A 21,724-nucleotide genomic window follows, 5' to 3' on the forward strand; every position below is an offset into this window, starting at 1 on the left:
ATTCTCCTAAAATGTATTTTTTCAGTGACTAGTAAGATAAGTACTAATTCTGGCTGAAGAGTTGTAAATATTTGGTGCCCCAGTCAGAGAAGAATATTGGCCTAACTGTTGGTTTTCAGAGTATTCAGTGGAAAATACTACCAGGCAGGCCAAGGAGCTATATCCCCAGGCCTACCGGTGACTTGCCTTGTCTGTTTTTACAGACACACTGAAATACTTGAGTTTTCTGTTCTAGAAAGAATAATTGGCAGTTGCTAATATTGCTTGTAAAAAGAGGGGAGAAAATGTAAAAAAGGACAAGAGGGATAAGGAGGGGTTTTTTTTTGTTTGTTTTAATTTGAAATAATTCGAAAAATTTAGCTTGTGGTCATAAACCATTATAGATATTCAAGTTTTTTTAAAGCAAGTTTTAATTTTCTGCTGACCTTACTTTTTTGCTCAGAACTCTGACATTGACTTCAGTTTGGAAAGATCCAGAAGCTTGATAACCTTCACTGATGGACCCTAGGAGTTCAGTCTCAACAATAGTAGTATGCATCTAAAGTTAAGAAATATATTGTCCAATAATGCAGATATGCCAGAGGAATTAAAAACTTGAAGACAGTAAATAGCTTTTATATCTTAGACTTAAAAAAGATTTTTATTAACTGGTTGTAGTGGCACATACTTATAACTCCAGCTACTTGTGGCCAGACTAGACAACTTAGTGAGATTCTGTCTCAAAATAAAAAAGGCTAGGGATGTAGTTCAGAAGTAGAGTACCTCTGGGTTCAGTCCCCAGTACCAACGAGGAAGAAAAAAAAGATGTCTCTAGAAAGTTATGAAGTAATTGCTAATTGAGGCTGTCCTGGCTGTCTTGGACAGTGTTGCTGACTGATACTTCTATGAATTGAAGATAAAATTATTATTTTGTGTATTCACTAATAGCTAAGAGCAAGGTAGAAGAAAAGTTGAACGCCTCGCCATGAAGGTTGGGCATTATCTTTGCAAGTCAATTGGTGTTACTCTAATTTTGGTCAGAGATTGTACTCAGACCTAACACCACCCATTACCCAAATGGATAACTTTGGTTGTGGATAACTTAGTTTAGGGAAGCAAGGTGTTAGTGGAGAATGGGGAGGGTGAATTATGAATGTTTACAACTCATGATGAAACTATCATGTTCTATAAGAGATTTTGTTATTTTTATACATAAAAGTTTATCCCTCTATGTACACGTTTATGTCCAATGTCCACTTCATAGCTATATTCAGTGTTTGATTCTGTTTAATATCTATCATCTGGTGATAATGAACTTCATGAGGTCTCTTCGAGTCCTCTTAAATCACATCTCATTTTCCAGGGATTATCTTCCTCAGTTCAGCCCTTAGGTTGCCAGTTGTGCTTGGTTCTACTCCTGATACCGTTCTTCATATGCCATCATCTACTTTCATTGACTGTGCTGGTCTTTTTTTTTTTTTTTTTTTTAGTTGTAGATGGACACAGTACTTTTATTTTTTATTTGTTTATTTTTATGTGGTGCCAGAGATTGAACCCAGTGCCTCACACAAGCTAGGCAAGTGCTCTACCACTGAGCCACAACCCCCGCCCCTGTGCTGGTCTTAATCTGAGGTCTGTGAATGGTCTGTAGCGATTTGGTGCGGTTCCTGAAAGTGAATTTTTTTTTTTTTTTTTTGGAGAATTCATAGGTTCAGTAGATCCTGAGTAGTGCATGACCCTCAGAGATTAAAGATAAGTTGCCATATATTGATGATCCTGCCCAGAATTCTCTTCTGAGTTCCAGATCTTGATTTCTACCTGCCTACTTACAGTCTACCTGAACTTTCTATGGATACCTCAAATTCCATAGGTCCCTCACGAATCTTGATCACATCTTTACTCTCCAAACCTATTCTTCCTGTAACTTTGCCTACCTGATCTCCCAGATGGAGACCTAGCTTTAGTATCATCTAGTTGCTTCCCAAAATATATTGGTTCAGCTTTTGACGTGGCTTTAAATTGATTCCCTTTTCATCATGGCCATTGCCATTGCCTCATGCTAGGCCCACCTCACTTCTCCCCTGCACTGTTGCATCAGGCTCCTGGCCCAGAGCCTCTCCTCATCTCCCTTTCCCATTCAACTCTTTAAACACAGATCACATTTCCAGGCTAAAGCCCCCCATTGGCTGTCCAGTATCTAGCAGGAACAAGACTGCAGAGCCCTTCATAACTGGTTCTTGATCTTTTGCTGTGGCACTATGTTTACTTCCCAGACATTCTATTTTCCAGCCACTTAGGCCTTCTCCATTCTCCAAACATGATATATATTGTCTTTATGCATAAGCTGCCTCTGTTCCCCTCCTACCTCATGTTCCCGACCTCCTGCTCAGCCTTCAGTACTTGGTGCAAACCCTTGAGGTCTTCCTGACTCCTCTGTTGGGTTGAGATGTTCCCTCTATGCATGGCAGCTTGTGCCATAGTGCTCTTGCAGTCTCTTGCTCTTTTTTTTCCCCCTGCCAGACCAAACTGTTTGGGAATAGGGTTTCCATGATCACTTATTTGAATATTTCTACCATCTGGCATGGTCCTGGCACATAGTAGGTGCCTTGTAACATTTCTTGAATTAATCAGTGAAAGTCACCACACACTGATTTAGGTTGTGTGATAGCTAGTTATATATTATGATTAGTTTTACAACTGTTGCTAGATTTTGAGTTCTATGAGGTGAGGGCCCTTGTCTCAATTGTATTTGTATTGTCAGTGCCTCACGTAGTGCCACCAAATGGATGTGTTTGAAGAAATGGACAGCTATAGATTTATATCCTTTGCAGTAAGTTTCTTTATTTAAACTAGAACTTTGTAGGTATTATTTGACTGTGAAAGAAAGACATTATAGAAGTTGCAACTTTTTCTTAGTAGAATTTAGCAGTCATTCTTCGCTTGCACTTACCTCTGGCCTATTTATACAGCATCATTCTTTTTATACAAATCTCAGCCTAAATATTACTCTACATTGCTCACTTGACTTATTTATTTTTTCCTTTATTTATTTTTATGTGGTGCTGAGGATCAAACCCAGTGCCTCACACACACTAGTCAAGTGCTCTAGCACTGAGTCACAACCCCAGCCCCTCACTTAACATTTTTACTCAATTCAAGAGTCTCCCAAGCATTGGATCTTGGAAAGCAGTAAGGATGGTCTTACTACTGCACACCACTGCCTTTTCCAGGCCTGTTCAGAGTCTTTCCTGTCACTTGCTTAGTCACTGAGTCATTGTCACTCAGATATTATGTTAGGTGTTACATTTGCTTACATTACCTTACTTGTCAAAAAATTAGCTTGAGTTCAGAGAAACAGATTCAAAGACACTTAAGAGACCTGCCAATCACATAGTTGATAGTTAGTTCAGTTTGAATTCCAACTTGCATTCCTTCTAAATTCCAGACCCATGCTTTTCCCATTAAATGTCACCACGCCATTTTACTTCAGATGCTGCTCCACTTTCTGAAAACTGGCACCGTGATTCTGAGTTAGCTGATCATGATAGTCACATATTATTTAAATGAAGATGAGTACCATTTTCTTTCTCTTTTTGATTAGAGAATGTATGACCTTAGCCAAACACTTTGGATTAGATCAGTTTTTTTTTATTAGTTGTTGATGGACCTTTATTTTATTTACTTATTTATATGTGGTGCTGAGAATCGAACCCAGTGCCTCACACATGCTAGACAAGTGCTCTACCACTGAGCCACAAACCCAGTCCCAAGATCAGTTTTTTAAAAGTAGCTTCACAGGAGATGATTTTACAAATCAAATGTAATTTTAATAGCTTATTTATCAAGATTTCACATCATTAGATTCAATCATTAGATTGCTTAATAGAATTCTTCTGAAAAGGAAAATTCTGGAAATTTCCAGCACTCTGCAGGTCTTTGAACTATGTATAGCTTGTTTGGGGTATACAAAAAGCCAAGTGTATTTTATGAGAAGTGAGACGTGCCTTTTCTGTGGTCACCCTTCCCAATGGAAGCTTTTAATACTCCAGAGATATTCCCCGAGGAAGTGGTGTGATTTATTATTGGGTTCCTTTGGCCATATTTTGGTATTGTGGGGCATACTTGTTAGACCCAGGATTGATTTATTATCATGTGAAAAATTTATCCATTCCTGCAAATGAAAGATGGAAAAGACCCACTGAGGGCCTCCCATTATTGTAGAAACTTGCTGAGGAATGTACTTTGTCCAAATCTTCAATTTCTTTGTCTACTTAAAATGTCCCAAGTGGAGGGGCTTCCACCATGCTGCTTTGTTCTATTGTCTCCAACTTCTTGTCATTATGAACTGTGAGTTAGTCTTTTATACCTTTGTTCTAATAAGCAAAGAAAATGTTGAACAGTGGTGGGAAAGTAAAGACTTCTAATAATAACATTGGTGAGATTTATAGAAACGAGTCTTCATTATTTTCATGATCATTGAAAATAGGTGTGCTCAGTGGACTGTCAAGAGCTGTGCCCTGCTGGGTTCTGTGTATTGCCATTGCCTTCCAGGAACTCTTGTTAAAGAATTCATGAAAGTCACTTTTTTTTTTAAAATAGTGTTGGGGACGGAACCCAGGGCTTCGTACATACTAGGCAAGTTCTGTACCACTGAGCCATATTCCTAGCTCTTATGAGAGTACCTTTGACAGGGAAACAGGGAATCATTGAAATGATTTGGTGAATTAAATATTTACACTGTTACAGACAACAGATACCTGTAATCATGTAGTGGGTCTGAATACTAGGTTTGGGTAGCTGTGTATAGAGAAAATGTAAACCCACTGCTCACCCACGTGTTTGGAAGACCATCAGAGGAGAATGAGGATTTTAAACTCCTGCATTCTGAATATTCTGGCTCTTCAGCGTTCTCTGCTGTGCATATAATATAAGTTCAAACCTCCTGGTAGCTGCTATTCAGGGCCTCCCCAGGACAGCTCCTGGTAGCTGCTATTCAGGGCCTCCCCAGGACAGCTCCTGGTAGCTGCTATTCAGGGCCTCCCCAGGACAGCTCCTCCTGCTCCCTCGTCTGACTCTGTTGCATTCTTCAGCCTCAACCCCTGGCTGTAGCCCATGGCTTCTCCTTTTTGTCCCTTTGTTTCCCTCAACCTTCACAACTGTCACCATCACAATGGCTCTTTTTTTTCCCCCTAAGTTAAAATTTAGTAGATAAAAAATAAAAAAAGATATTTTGTTCTCGTGGCTGTCCATGGCAGCCTGGCACTAAAATGGCCCACTGTTCAACATTCTTTGCTCTCTTGGACACCAGGCCTGTTGGTATCACTTGCCAGGCTTCCAGCCAGCTGGACACACTTCCTCATGTTTGTCAGTGAACTGGGAGGCTTCCACTAGTCTGAGTCTCATGCACAGAGCAGCCAGTAGGAAGGTCACCTACAGTTGAGGGATATATTTATCACTAATGATAAAGAGGCCCCTGGATGAGATGCCTTCCTCAGCCTTTGAGACCCCATATTTCTGAGCAATGATATGCTTGGGGTGTGATACCAAGGGAATGTTCATGGGTCGCAGTCTTCTTTGTTTCTTGGGTGTGTTGATTCACACCAGATAACAGAAGTGAGAATCCACAGAAGCAACCACTTGGCAGTTGAGTGTCTTAAAATTCTAAACTCTATCACTGAAAGCTGGGATCCCTGTTGGATTCTTAAAGATGAAATCAAGAGGAATATAGAAGAACATAACGTAATTCCCTTTGTAGTCCAGATAGGCCAATATCTTTGAGCTGGCCATGTGGCATAACAACTGTGTCTTTGAACTTGGGGCAGTGTGCCCAGTTTTGGCATTTCCTCATGACATCTTGCTATCAGTAATCTCTAAGACAGAAGCTACCACATCAGGAAGAAGACCCACAGTGGTTCTGTCTTTGTGTGCCATGTGGGCCTAAGATGTCCTCTGTGTCTATCCACATCCACAAAAGGAAATGACAAATGCACAAACACAACCAATCATCATGAGGCTCACCATCAGTTAGAGAAAGCGTGGCGATACCTCCTTCAAGTAGGAAAGACATAATCTTAAAAAACAGTCTTTAGACTAAATTGAAATAAATTTAGTTTTTCTTCACTGAGAATCAGTATAAATTTTATCAGAGACAAGCTTTCAGGAATCACTGAATCGGCCTGTTGTTCCTTCTTTGGCATGCAATTGATTTGGACACCTTTCCATATTTTACCTTATTTTGTTGTTCAGTAATTATATATATTTCCTTCAAAAATGGCAGTTGTTTTGTTAACAGCATCTGTGTCATTCCTGTTTTTATGCTGGGCACACATATTTGAAGTTGAATTGTGTGTGTGTGCTGGGTGGAGAGAACACAGGTTAAGGCGGGGACAGGGGAGGCCGTGCAGTGGGGTGTGATCAACAGAGGAGAACTCCATGTGCCACAGGGAAAGCCTCAGTGGTGGAAGCATTGAGACTGTTTCTGTTGAGGATTTGAGCAGTCAAAACATAAGTGAAATAGAATGTAACCTACAAAAGACTTTAAACCATTGATAAATTAATTCAAGATCATATCAACTTATAAGGTAATCATTTATATAGACATTGTTTTAGTCAGTTTTTTTGCTGCTGTAACCAAAAGACCCAACAAGAACTATTAGAGGAGGAAAAGTTTATTTAGGGGCTCATGGTTTCAGAGGTCTCAGTCCATAGATGACTGACTCCATTGCTTTATGCCTGAGGTGTGGTAGAACATCTTGGCAGAAGGGTGTGGCAGAGGAAAGCAGCTCAGGACATTGCACCAGGATTCAGAGAGAGACTTCTCTCACCAAGAACAAAGTATATAACCCGAAGACATGCCCCCTCCCAATGACCCACCCTATTTGCCTACAGTTACCAACCACAAAATTACTATCAGTGATTGATGCACTGATTAGTGTAAAACTCTTATCGCCCTATCATTTCACCTCTAAACTTTCATGCATTGTCTCACATGAGCTTTTGGGGGACACTTTATATCTAAATCATAAAATAAAAATTTTGACTTTTTTTTTAGAAGAAAATAATTTAAGTTTGATTCTTCATAGAAAATCTGAGAATCTTGAATAGTTTTTTGTTTGTTTTTGGTGGTACTAGGAATTGAACTCAGGGCCTCATGCATGCTAGGCAAAAACTGTACCAATGAGCTACATCCAAACCCTTTGCACATTGAGGTCTCCTCTGTTGATCACACCTCACTGTGCCCAACCCCTGCCTTAACCCTGTGGGTTTTTTTTGAGGGGGGGTAACCAGGAATTGAACTCGGGGCATTGACCACTGAGCCACATCCCCAGCCCTATTTTGTATTTTATTTAGAGATAGGGTCTCATTGAATTGCTTAGTGCCTCCACTTTTGCTGAGGCTGGCTTTGAACTCACAATCCTCCTGTCTCAGCCTCCCGAGCCACTTTGCCCAGCCTGTCAGGGTTAAGTTTTTTGACAAATCTTTTTCTCATCCTTTTCAGGATCAACTGAGTGTTTTGTGTTAAATTATAGTATTAATTGTAATAATACTCTCTTCATCATATGCCAATGTATTTATAGTAAAATATATGTTCTAGAAGCACGTAGGGGAAAAGAAGTCCATTGACTGCTTTAATTTTTGTTAGTTTGAAGGCATGTATAAGAATGAAGCAGTAAGCCAACAGCTTCACATTTTGCGAAAAGAAGTGAAACAGTTGCAAGCAGAAGCTGCTAAACCACCTGCACTGAGTATTGTGGAAGCTGCTGTACATGCAGAGAACCTAATTACGTAAGTTCTGGCAACCTCAAAATTTAAAATACTGTTTTGTTCTTATTAATAGTAATTATACATATTACACCCACCTACTACCTTAGACACCCCAGTGATTAAGTTAATAGAAAAATTAGCAAACTGTGGCCTTTGGGCCAAATCTGATCTCATGCCTATTTTTATAAATAAAAATTTTATTGGAACACAGCTGTCTACATTATTTGTAATATCTATGTCTTTTGAGCTGCAACAGATAGACTTTAAGGCCCAGAAAGCATAAAATATTTACTATCTGGCCCTAGGTAGAAAGAGTTAGCAGACCCCTGAATTATGAGATGTGCATTGAAATTTAATGATGGAGGAACTTAGTGCTTAAGTTTGATATCAAAGTCATCTTTACCCAGTAAGTCACCATTGTCAACTCAGGTTTTTGAATAGTTTCCTGTGTAATTGCTTAGGGGAATTAGGGCTCTCAAGTGTAGCTATTAAATTGAGTGGTCGTGTAGTTTTTCTCTTGGAACTCTTGAGTTTCTTCCACCATCTTCTTTTTTTCCCAAAGCCACCAGGACATAGCTTGGGACAGGGGAGGTTGACTCTCTGTCTTTTACTTTCATGTGACTCCACATTTGGTAGCAGTAGACACTCTCCTTAGTAGATTGGGGTGGAGTGTGTTTGGGGACCTGGGAAGGAGGAGGATATCAGGTGAAGCAGAAGTTGATATTTTTGTCACTGGGTAGGCACTAAAAAAAGTGTGGGAATTAGAAGGAACATCTTTATTTTAGGTCTTATTGTATACCAAAATCTTTTCTTCCACCTCAGTCTGTGCTTGGATTCTAAAATTTAGGGAAACCAGGGTTCTGGTATTTAAAATATGTGTTATATAAGGAATGCAAAAAAGTTATTTTATGCACAAAATATGACCAATTTTAGTGAGTGTGAGAATGTTAATTGGTCCTTATAATGCAGCTGATCTTTGTTTTTCCTGGGAAGCATAAAGTCATAGCTGTGTTTTAAAGTTGAATTGGGTAAAGGTGTAAGTAACACATTTATCACATGAAATGTTTCCAAAGTGGCATTTGCGTGAGGCTCTCAGGACTGTGATGAATATTGTCAGATAAATGTAGAATATGAAAGAAATACTGGCAAATACAGATTCAATTATTATAGACCAGAACTGTGTCCATGTTTTCCCACAGGACCTTAGTGAATGCCTACAAGTTGCAGCCAACACCTGGATTTCAGAAGGTTGGCATTAGCCTTTTCTTTACTGTTGTGGATTATGTGAGCGATGAGACGCAGCGCCACCCCCCTACAAGACAATTCTTCACTTCATGCATTGAGATCTTGGGACAGGTAAGGTTACTATGTTATTTGCCTTATTCAGATAAACTGAGTGCCTGCAGTGTCTTCATTACATACGGTCATCATCAGCTTCAGACTTTATTGCAGGTTCATTCTTACCTGATTCAGAAACCCTTTGGGGATGTTGGCCTCCAAAATGTGATTAGAATTATTGGTAAATAAGGGGCTGGGGTTGTAGCTTAGTAGTAGAGCCCTTGCCTCACATGGATGAGGCACTGGGTTTGATCCTTAACACCTACATAAATAAGTAAGTAAGTAAGAAAGTAAGTAAGTAAATAAATAAAGGTATTGTGTCCATTTACAACTAAAAATATTTTTTTAAAAAAAGAATTGTTGGCAAATAAGAGATTAAATTATTCATGTTTGAAAGTCTAGAGAATCAGATTCTGTGTTATTGATATTAGCAGTAATATTACTGAAGCTCTTTATTGTTTGTAAAATACTGTCTAGTTCATTATTTTATTTCATCATCAAGGTGACTTTGTGTGATTGATTTCATTCCTGTCCTAAAGATGAGAAAACTAGACTCTAAAAGGCTAAGTGACTGGCCTAAAGAATGCATCTGGAGTGCTGAGGCTGATGGGATCCTAAGGCTTCTGACAGTGTCAGTACTCGCTCCACCTCACCACAGCTGCCTCCCAGTTGCTGTTTTGGCCACTATTTATCTATCTATTTGGCTTACAGTTAAATATATGGATGTTTAAAAAGGCAAGGGCAAAGTATCCATGCAGATTTGTGAAAATGTGTCATAAAAGAAAGGAAAGCCACTATTTGATAAACCATGTACTCTCATTGAAATTTAATTGAATGATTACTTCTTTATTGGATACTTACAAGGAAGTGACATAGAATAGATATTAGAATCCATTTTTTTCTAAGTTTTTTTCCCCTAATCTTCAAGTAATTGTATGCTTATGGTAAGCCATATAGATAGTATAGAAAGTATAAAGAAGAAAAATTTCTCATAATCCTGATCAGCTGGAACTAGTTGCATAGCGAAAGTTTCATTATAGTTTGTCTTGTGTATATGTAAACACAGTATGTCATTTCTACCTATATAGGTGTATGTAGAGATACACACTTACAAAGGGACACATACTATTTTGTAATTTCTTTTCATTTCAACATATTTTTAGATATTATTCCATGTTAATAAATATAGACCTGTATCATCACATAGAATTTGAATGTCTGCATAGTGTTTTATGATACAGATGTATTATAATGTGTTGAGCTAATGTTCTAGGTGGATATTTAGGTGATTTGTTTTGCTACAATAAGGTTGACATAAATAGTCTCATATATCTTTGTGACTTCTGGAACTATTTTCTTTAGAATAATTTCCTCAAAGTATGATTGCTATATCAGAAGGATTTGATGTATATTATATATTTGACATGTATTGTGTAGCATTTAATGTTCTTACTTCATTGATCTGGGAAGTTTGCACTTATTTACACTATTGTTTAGCAATGTTGAAGTTTATTCTCTGTATCTTAAACAATGTTAGGAATTATCATTCTTTTATAAGTATTGATAATCTGATAAGGGAAGTGGTATATCATTTTCAAAACTTATAATTCTTGAAGTACTTTAAAGTTATGTTATATATGTGTATTATTTATATGTATGTGTATATATATATGTATATATGAGAAACATATATAGTGAATTAGCTGCTAGCTGTTGTCATTGGCACATTTTCTTTTTTTTAATTTTTAATTTTTTAAAATTTTCTCTTATTTTATTACTTGAATATATAATTTATTTAATAATTTTGAAAAGTAATTTGACACTAGCTAACAAAAATATACATTCTCTCTGACTCATTGATTGTACAATTAATGAAATTAGTTAGGACAATTAGAGATCAGCAGGAAAGGGTGTGGGAGAGAGCAACAGCCACAGACACCAAAAGTGATCTCAGATACAGAGGGTGCAGAGAGACAACTCCCTGAGTTCCTCCACTCTCCATGGAGACACCTTCTCTAGGCTTGGATTAGTAAACACTTCCCTCTGGCACATTTTCTGTTGGAATATCTTGCTACCCCCCTCCGCCCCCGCCCCCACCCCCACCGTTTTGTGGTCCTGGGGATTGAACCCAGGGCCTCATGCATGCCAGGCAAGTACTTTATTCCTGAGCCATATCTGAAGCCCCAATTTCTTGCTTTTTGATTCTTTGAAAGAGTTCCTCAAACTATTAGCCTGATATCTGGAATGTGTTACAAATATGTTTTTCTAATTTGTTATTTTTCTTTCATTTTATAATTCCTTTTGCCTTATAGAAATTAATGTTTGCATATATCTGTTCAGACTTATCAGTCTTTTTTAAAATTTCTGCCTCATCGGAAGAGCCGGAGGAAAAGATTAACATTAAACAGAGACATGAGGTGGGAGGGAAAGGGAGAGAAAAGGGAAATTGCATGGAAATGGAAGGAGACCCTCATTGTTATACAAAATTACATATAAGAGGTTGTGAGGGGAATGGGAATAAAAACAAGGAGAGAAATGAATTACAGTAGATGAGGTAGAGAGAGAAGATGGGAGGGGAGGGGAGGGGGGATAGTAGAGGATAGGAAAGGTAGCAGAATACAACAGTCACTAATATGGCATCATGTAAAAATGTGGATGTGTAACCGATGTGATTCTGCAATCTGTATTTGGGGTAAAAATGGGAGTTCATAACCCACTTGAATCTAATGTATGAAATATGATATGTTAAGAGCTTTGTAATGTTTTAAACAACCAATAAAAAAAAAATTCTGCCTCATCAAAGCCTTTTTGACCCTGAGATTACTTTTATCTTGATTATATTTTGTGAAAGTTAATTTTTTAAATGTATTAAAGGAATATCTCAATAAAATCTATAACCTAAAATTTTATTTTCTTTATGTTGTGCAGGACCACCATGGATTCTTTAGTAACAACACTAGGCACATTACAGACTTTTGGGTGCAGATACCCCAGTATCAACTCCATTGGAAATGATAGGCTTATCTCTGTTGATTTTAGATACCTTTTTCATTTTGTAAAATTATTTTTGCCTTATTTAATACCCCTTAAAAGTTGGTTGCTTAAATAAAAGTGGGGGAGGGGAGGATTTGATGACATTTTTCTTGTTGTTTTTTTAAGGTGTTCATCAGTGGTACTACATCAGAATGCAAAAAGGTACTTCAGACCATTCTGAAGAATAGAAGGCTCTGTTCTCTTCTGTCGCCTTTCTTCACTCCCAATGCTGCGCCTGCAGAATTCATACAACTGTATGAGAAAGTGGTGAAGTTTCTGAGTGAGGACAACAGTGATATGATTTTCATGCTGCTAACCAAGGTGCGAGGTGATTCATTCCTGATACTGTGAAACTGAGAAGTGATCATTGCTTCCCAGTCCATAGAAATGGAAGGACCTCTGGAGGTTTGATCTCGGTGACCAGAGGATAAGAGCCCCTTTGAGCAATCTGACCCCATGAGTTTCTCTTTGGGGAACGGCACACTGGTTGTGTTATGTAGGACTCTCATTCCACATAGTATTAAAAGACTCTCCTTCCCAAGCCCTTTTTTAAAACAGTATAGTTTTGAAAATATTCATAATGGTAGTTTAATAGATCCTCTTTTTAAATTTTCCTGAATTTGAGCCTAAATTGTATTTGATAAGTGAGTTGTAATATGTGAAGTCTCTTGTATTTAGAATAATTCAGCTCTAAACAAATTTTCTTTGTCCTCATTTGGAATAGACTATTTATTCTGTGAGACTAACGGATGAATTTACTTAACTAGTCGAGAATTTCAGAGCTTCACCTATTTTGCCTTCATTTGTACAATTCTCTGACATTTGTGAAGCAGTAAAACTTGGCATTTTTTAGAGCCCAGAGACTGATCTCAATCTATAGTAGAGGAGAACATGTTTTTAAGTGTGGGATTCTGGAAGGTAGTACCAACAGTCTGAATTTTTATTCACTGACGTAGGTAACATAGAGCTCAGAAACATGGCTGTTAAGACAGTTCCATAAAGTGACTGCTTGGCTGTGGTACTGGAACCAGTGAAGGAGAACTTCTGATCCAGGTCTTAGGGAGGAACCTTACTATAATAAAGTCAGATGGAAATGTGTGGATTTTTCAGGAACAAAATAAAATTATAAATAATAATGGTCAAGAAGATATTCATATTACAAAAAAGCCTGTTGTTAAGAAAAGTCTGCCTCTGAAATCTCAGAGCAAGGTAGAGATGGTTGCATAATGGTACCAGTGAGTGAACTTCTTATACATTCTTTCATTTGCCTGTGTGTACATTTATTTTCTATTTTTATAAAAAGATAAATGTGACTTTTAAACTAAATTTGCAAAGACCTCTCTGTACTTCATTTAATTTTCTAGTGTAAATAAATCTGCTTCTTGTTTCTTTTTCTTTTTAGTTCGATCTTAAGCAATGGTTAAACGCCACTAAACCTCCTCTGTCTGATCGTACCAGGCTTCTGGAGTCCATTCATTTGGCACTTACTGCCTGGGGCCTTGAACCAGATGAAGATATTTTGATGCCATTTAATCTTTTCTGTAAGCACTGGACTTACCTTCTTCTCTACCAGTTCCCTGACCAGTACAGTGATGTTCTCAGGCTGCTGATGCAAAGTAAGTATCTTCATTTAATTGTGATTAACTAGATCTCTGCATATATTTAATGCCACATTTACCAGGTAGCATCCAGAAATGTAAGAATAATGTAAACATAGAATTTGAAAATTACTAATCATCACTGAAAGCGCTCAACTAACAGTGCCCAAAGTTGGTATCTGTAAGAATGATCAGCCACTGTCCTGAACGCTAGAATGGGCCCAGCCTGGGCAAGGCAGCTCTCAGGCTTTGGTATTGGTGTCCCCAGTTACACAGTAACTTCTTACCTTGACTTTGCTGCTCTTGAGGTAGGGTGAAGTGGGAGAGGAGCTGCTTACTCTGCAGACAACAAATTTGGCAAGGAAGGGAGCATGTGTTTCATATGCTATTTGGTTTCTCTGTGTTTCCAAGTGGTGGATACATTTTGGGTCATCCCACCCCACCTATTATTTTGACTTATTTTTTACTCCTGCCTTCTGTTCTTGAATGGCAGGATGTACTTATATTTGCCAAGGAATAGAACAACATTAAATTTGCCACATTCCCACCATTTCTATCATCTCTTTCCTGTAATTTTCCAGAGAAGTGTTATAGATTAAAGGAAAAATAAAAGGGTCTAGGCTTGGGCTGGGGTTATGGCCCAGTGGTGGAGCGCTTGCCTAGCACGTGCAAGGCGCTGGGTTCAATCCTTAGCACCACATAAAAATAAAATAAAGGTATTGTGCCCAACTACAACTGAAACAAAATACTTTTAAAATAAAAGGTCTAGGCTTTTTTATTTTGAAATTTCACTAGGCAGTAATTTTATTGAACTTCAGTCAATGAGATAACATTATTTTTCATTCATATGGCATACTATATTTATAAATATAAGGCAAAACTTAGTTTTGCTCTTTACCAAATCTTTGTATTGCTTAATAGAATTTGTTTAATGGACAAGTTAATGATTCATTGTATTGATTCATTGTAATGATTCATTGTTTTGAAAGATCCTTAAATATATAATCTCTCATTTTCAAAGCACTAAGCTAGAGAGGCAAGTTGCAGAGTGGATGGTGAATGGAAATACATTTGTACAAATTTTAATGAATATGTACATAGCTAATATTTATTATACATTTCAAAATTTGATCAAGTATGTATTCTGGGTTTTCCCCTGAAACCTCTCAAAGAGATTGTGACCTATACAGGCTACCACTGACTCATATTTAGCAGAAAATTTCTACTTATCATGAATTTCTACTTACCTTTAACTGAATTACTCTGATTCCATGACCTATGACCTCCTAATTTTCTTTCCCTCCCCTGCTGCCAGAGCAGTATTCCCAGGGTTCCAGCCTTTGCCCTTACACCTGTTCATTCTTCATAGATGAGCTATTCATGGCTTTATTGCCGTCTTCTAAGTCTGCACAACTCTCATACCAGTACATTGATTCCAGGCCTCTGTCCTAGGATCCAGACTATAGGAACCCTGGGGTACCTTGCTGTCCCCTTGATGCCCCCACTTCACATATTGCAGCCAACCTCTCATCTTTCCCCTCAGACTTTCCTGTGAACTTCCATGAACCTGTTTGATTAGGGTTAGGGTTAGGGAGGTATTGTTCTGTCCTGTGGGATGGGAATGTAGGTAGTAGAATGGGAACTAGTTGGGAATACTGGCTGGTGTTCTCCATGTGCTGCCTTTAGGTCTTGGTTTAGGTTTTACCCATTGTAGGAGTAGAATTTTAGCGCTGGATGGACTCTTTCCCAGGAGGCTAGATTCTAGAGTTGCATTCTGCATCCAGTGACCCTTGTCCTGTCACTATTGTTTGTTTCACACCCATAGATAGCTGTCACCCTCCGGCCAGGACAGTGGAACCTTTACCATTCTCCAGCTGGGTTGTAGGCTGGGATTCCCATCTCATTCCAGCTCTAATAGCTTTGCAGAACTCACTTCTATCTGGAACAAGGAAAGTTGAATGTTTAGCTATCAGTTTTTTCAGTAAATTTTCTTTACTTTGGTCTCTTTATCTCAGATATTCCTATGATTTCGTTTGGATTTTTATTTAATTATTATTGCTTTGGTTAAACTGAAAACCTCTAATCATGTATTCTTTGATTAAAGGTGAAAAGTGAGTTTTGGAAGAATACTGACTTGTTCTCTCTGTCTGCTCCCCAGGCTCTTCAGAGCAGTTGCTGAGCCCTGAATGTTGGAAAGCCACTCTGCGAGCCCTGGGCTGCACTGCCCCGAGCTGCCATCAGGGGGCAGCTTCTGCTGAGGGCACTGTGCTGCACAGCTCTTCGAATGTTCTCTTGTCAGACAAGCAGGTGTGTAGCTTTTGGTGGCTGAGGTGTTTGTGTATTTCTTTTTCATTTCCCTTGCTGTTTTTTTTTTTTTTTTTTTAAAACAATTGGAGCATATTTAAAAGTATCCAAGATGCTTTTGGATAACATCTAAAAAGCTGGCTTTTGTGCTCTATCTTTCAGAACGCAATGTTTTTCTTTATTGTTCCTTTACTACCTTCTTGTCCCCTTTGTCTGCATGTTTTTTTATGTCATACTTCTGAGTCCAATTTCTGTCTGTTCCAGATGAGGCCAGGTGCTTTCCTACCTGCCTTAGCCCATCTGACTCAACCCTGAGGCCATTGGGTGGGTTTTCATACAGTGTCTCACAGTCTTGGGTTTTACCAGTTTTATTGCATGTGGGTTCATGTAAGAATTTATTTGAAAGAAGGTTCTTTTACTTTAGAGAATGAATTTGAAACCCACTGATTTATTTTCATGTTTTCTGTCTCTTTGAAACTCTATTAAAAAGTCAAAGACCTCCAGTGTGCTTATCCCAGTTAGACATATAATACTCTTAAAAGCAGATATTTCGTAAGCATTTTGATTGGTCTTTTTTTTTTTTTTTCCAGGTAGTGGAGACCATACAGTGGCTTTCAGACTTTTTTTATAAGCTTCGGTTATCCAAGTTGGACTTTAAAAGCTTTGGTTTATTTTCAAAATGGAATCCGTACATGGCTGATGTGAAGACACTTTTGGGCTATCTTGTGAAAAGGCTGATTGACTCAGAAATGGCCTCCTTGGCCCAAGACCCATCTGCCAGCAGCAAAACAGGTAACATGTCTTTAGTGCAATGTGGAGTAAGATGTTCTGCCCTTCCATTAGAAGACATTTGAATAGCTACATTAGGAGATTTATATCGACTGTCAAGGAGAGGAGATAGAAATTATATAGTCCAAGTGCACCCTATATCTGTGTCATGCTGTATTCATTACACATTGAATATAGGTGGCTTACTGTAGCTCATCTCTAATCCTTTGCAGGGTGTGGTGCAAAGAGATGGGTTTCTATCTCTACTTCCTTCTTTCTATAATTTATGTAGCTAAGGACAGATTCTGAATATTAAGTATTTGTCCTGGAAAAAAATGTATGTTTTAAAATTAGCCATGACATTGTGTTATAATAAAAAAAGTCTTCAACTCAAATTCATTGCAATAAACGAAGCAAACGTATCAAACATATTTAGTTGTACTAAGCATGTTGCTTATATATCAACATAGGCTTATTGAGTGTACATATACTAAGAACTAGATTTTCTATAAAATGTTACCAATGGTATTGACAAAGCATTATCTCCTAAATGTTTGCAGTTTCAGTGCTGAGATCCCTACATTCAGTAACCATCCAGCTCTTTAAGCCATGGATCTTGGTTTTAGAGGACAGTGAAAGGTAAATACTTTTTCAGATATTCAAAATTTGGGGGGACTTATTTACTTACAGTAAGTAATTAAAGGTTTTGATAAAGGTGATGATTGAAGTATTGGGCTATATTTAAATTTAGAATTTTTAAAAATAAAACTTAAGACTTAAAAGTTTATGGAATTATTAGTCTGTGTGATTAGAGATGTTGTCTTGATATTAATTTTGGAACAGAGTAGGAAAATCATTTCCAGTTTTCTACAATAAAGAAGTTGAATGCATTTTGGTACTTGATTTAAAAATAAAAAGATGCTGTTCTCCTGAGGTTCCTCTTAGGTTTTGATAACAGCACTACAAAAGATGGGACTTCCTTAATTTTCTTTACTACCTGAGTTATTTTTTGGAACTAAGTTGATTATTAAATTATTGGGTAGAATTATCCTTTAAAACATGGAAATCTGCTGTTAGATGTGAAAGCATTATTTCATGATTATTAAAAGTACTTAGAGTTATATAGCTGTCCAAATACAATGATGAGTGGGGTGTGTGTGTGTGTGTGTGTGTGTGTGTGTGTGTGTTTTTCTTCCCCCTTTTGAAGCATTAATTTGATCTTGAGGCTCAGAACCTGAATGTTTTAACTCAGGTCTCCTGTCAGTTGGTTGTGTTAAAGTTGGAGCTGGAGCTCAGGTCCTTGACTCCTATTTCCAGTGCTGCTTCAAGAGCCCTTTAGGGGAAACATGAAAGATTCTAGATTTTCTCTTTGACTGTTGTGAAAGCTTCAGGATTTTGTATTGACTGTACATAGACTGGCTATAGTGAAAGGCTGCCTGTTTTATCTTTGAGATGAATTAATAGAATTTATTTTGATAATTAACTTTCTGGACCAGATTCAAAATTTAAAATTTTCATCTAAAGAATTCTTTGGCCATTCCTGTCTGTTAATTTTTGGCCATCTTTTTGTTACATGGATTTTACTTTATTTTTTCATGCTTCAGGTAGAGAAAATTTTTTGTTGAAACGCACCTTAAGGTATTTTTCTAAACTGTTTGAAATGTAACTGAGATATTCAAGGGTATAAATTAGATGCAAAAAGATATTAATTTAAGGATTAGATAGCAACTTCTGAACTTTTAATTGTACCAGAATAAAAGGTCGGAAGGAGAGAAAGTAAACTTATGTGGTTGATGTTACTCTCTACAATTTGCTGCCAGGAATTCACAGCCATTGAAGTGGTCGAGATATGTGTTAGGGGTACGTAATGCAAGATTTTCTAGGACCTGGCCAACCCTAGACTCTGGGAATTAGGGTAATTTGATCAAGGGCACTTTCATTCCTAAGCTTGTGTTTCTTTTCTTTAAAGCACCCAACAGCGACATTACCCTTGGCTGGAGAGTGATGCTGTGGTGGCCTCAGACATTGTGCAGTTGTTCGCTGACTGTGTGGATTTACTGCATGAGAGTTTTAAAGGTAGGGAGGGAGCCTGGATGTCTGGTTAGGGCTCACTTTTTCCCCAAGTTATTCAGTCATGCTTTTGCCTCTGCCTTCTTATTGTATTTTATTTTAATTGATGGGCAGTCAGCTGGGACTGAAGAAAGGCCACTAATAACTATTATGTAATGTTAAGTTTGTGACTTCTTTTTGTGTGATGTTGCTCTGAGTTTGTCATTTGCTGGAAAATTTGCAGCCATCCCCTCTTCAGATGTTGCCTGTTGCTAGTATTTTGAAGACCTCCCCCATCTTTCTCCTTAATGGTTGTACTAATTTACATTCCCACCAACTATTTATAGGAGCTTCTTTCTCTATATCCTCTCCAGCACTCATCTTCTGTCTTTTTAATAAAAGGCAATCTAACAGGTGTGATGTGATGTTTCCTTGTGGATTTAATGGTTTCATTGCATTTCTATAATGATAAATGATATGAGCTACTGGTCATTTGTATGTGTTTTTTTCTATTTTCTGAGAAATGTGTGGAACATTTCTTTTGAGGAATATTGAATTCCTCCAAGGTGCCAGGTGAATGAGGCACTAAATACATGAGACTAAATGAATACATGCTGAGGGCAACAGACTGTAAAAGTATATTAGAGTTAAAAGGCCATATGTCTCCACTATATCAGTTGCCCAAGTAATTAAAATACCAGTCCTTATTATTATCTGCCAGTGTTCCCCCTCCTATACATGAAAATCTTTGAAATTGGATACACATTGAGAACTTTAGATTTTAGATTTTTGGTTCAAATTCATGTTTTCTAATTTTTTTTTTTTTTTTGAAAAAAGAAAAACCAACCAGAAGCAGTGGCATATGCCTAGAATCCCAGTGACTGGGGAGGCTAGGGCAGGAGAATTGCAAGTTCAGGACCAGCCTTAGCAACTTAGTGAGACCCTGTCTCAAAATAAAAAATAAAATGGGCTGGGGATGAGGCTCAGTGGTCAAGTGCCCCTGGGTTCATTCCCCAGTTTAAAAGAGAGAGAGCACGAGAGGGCACATGAGAGAGTGAGAAAGAGAGGGAAAAAAACAAGAAGAAAAAAATACCAAAGGTCCTTAGCTGTATTTTCTTTTTCAATTCTAGACAAGTTGTTGCCAGGTGATGAAGGAGCCCTTCGGTTACACCTGATGCATTATTGTGAAGCATGTACTGCACCCAAAATGCCAGAGTTCATTCTGTATGCTTTTCATAGTGCATACCAGAAACTCCAGTGGAAGGACCTGCATCCCGATCAGATGCTCATGGAGGCCTTCTTCAAAGTGAGCCCTTCACCCGTGTGTCACACCATGGAGTGGTCTGCTGCTGGGGAGCAGCCTCTTCCCCGTGGTTCTGTGCAGGGACAGTGTGTGCCAAAGAGGGCTGTGCACACATTGGGTGCCACCTCAGTGGTACTTGTGGAAAGCAGCAGGCTGTGGAAATAATTTCTTTATGTATGTTAGTAGAGGATCGGAAAATATCTATAGAACAGCTTTTAAAACCCAGAGAAACATTGTGTCTGTAATATGTCAGTCATTTTCTAGACTTTATGTTGGGTGAGTACATAGTTTAATGACTTAGTCTTGCTCGATCTTGGTTGGTGTTTCTGTGTATATGATTTTTCTAGAATGGTGTCATTAGAACAACTTGTTAAATGCTCTATTAAAGAAGATATGAATTGGTACTCAAGCCATTAGTTTCTTTTAGCAAATAAGTGAATGACAATACTGTAGATGATAAAGTGCAGTGTAACAACGGACACTGCATCATAATTATAAAAAAACCCTGAAATGGTCTGAAAAAAGTACCAGTAAGTGTGTGTGTGAGTCTGTAGTAGAAGCAATAGTTAACAAAAAACAGTACTGCAGTGTTACTTATATACCAGTCAGGCATTTGGCACAGTTTTTGTTGTTCTTACTAAGTTTCTGGTTAAAAAAAAAACCACAAAAACACTTTATAATCTAGGTTTAGGTTTATAATCTTAGCTTAGGTTTTTATGATCGTTTCGGTTCATTTGTTTGTTAGTCATCATTTAATTTGTGTTGACTCTCAATGTCATATTTATCATTAAGGCACCCTAAGTGCTTTAGTTGATACATATCTATAGTTATTTTTGATGATTAGTAAATATACTGCAGCCTTTTGTGCTATGGTGAGCCCCGCCCAGTGCTGCTCTTTCCCATCATTCTTGTGTAGCGAGCTCCAGGGAAGCTGATGGTATTCGTTTTAGAGAAATATAAGATTGAAGAATGATTTTTTTTTTTTTAAGAGAGAGAGAGAGAGAGAGAGAGAGAGAATTTTAATATTTATTTTTTAGTTTTCGGCGGACACAACATCTTCGTTTGTATGTGGTGCTGAGGATCGAACCCAGGCCACACGCATGCCAGGCGAGCGCACTACCGCTTGAGCAACATCCCCAGCCCCTGAAGAATGATTTTGTAGTTGCATTTAGTAAATAGTGCACACACTAAATAGATGTTTAATCACCATTATGAACATGAGAGAAAGTTGTTTTAAAGAACTATAAGATGGAATTTTAACTAAGAAAGAGGATGACCTTCACTGTAAGACTGATTGAATAGTAAACCCATCTGACAAGGGATGCTGTAGATCCATCTATGTCTAAGGATATTATTCTGATGATAGATGGCCCTTGACCTGCCCAGAAGCTGGGAATCTTTTTACTTACTATATCTTGTTGGCATAATCAAGTATGCTTTTTTTTTTTTTAACACAAAAATGAGGCTGAGGATGGAGAACAGATTATAAAGGAGGATGAATTGTTTTCTAAGAAGGAAGAGAACTAGTAGTTAGTGTAATATAATACAGTAATGGGAAGGTGTAAATCACTGATCATGAGTTTATGAA

The 21,724-nt window shown here is 37.8% G+C and overlaps 1 protein-coding gene and 1 pseudogene across 1 annotated transcript in view; one reads left to right on the forward strand and one right to left on the reverse strand.

Moving 5' to 3' along the window:
• Positions 1-21,724, forward strand: part of Epg5 (ectopic P-granules 5 autophagy tethering factor) — a 97,759-nt gene that overhangs the window by 61,819 nt on the left and 14,216 nt on the right. The window contains exons 28-36 of the mRNA XM_027935642.2: positions 7,622-7,764; positions 8,943-9,099; positions 12,241-12,435; positions 13,517-13,730; positions 15,871-16,019; positions 16,607-16,808; positions 17,345-17,423; positions 18,754-18,860; positions 19,964-20,139. Of these exons, the coding sequence (XP_027791443.2) occupies positions 7,622-7,764; positions 8,943-9,099; positions 12,241-12,435; positions 13,517-13,730; positions 15,871-16,019; positions 16,607-16,808; positions 17,345-17,423; positions 18,754-18,860; positions 19,964-20,139 (1,422 nt within the window). The remainder of the gene's footprint in view (positions 1-7,621; positions 7,765-8,942; positions 9,100-12,240; positions 12,436-13,516; positions 13,731-15,870; positions 16,020-16,606; positions 16,809-17,344; positions 17,424-18,753; positions 18,861-19,963; positions 20,140-21,724) is intronic.
• Positions 5,259-5,832, reverse strand: LOC114092950 (peroxiredoxin-1 pseudogene; annotated as a pseudogene).

The sequence above is a fragment of the Marmota flaviventris genome, chromosome 16 (assembly GCF_047511675.1).
Source record: "Marmota flaviventris isolate mMarFla1 chromosome 16, mMarFla1.hap1, whole genome shotgun sequence".
NCBI classification, from domain to species: Eukaryota; Metazoa; Chordata; class Mammalia; order Rodentia; family Sciuridae; genus Marmota; species Marmota flaviventris.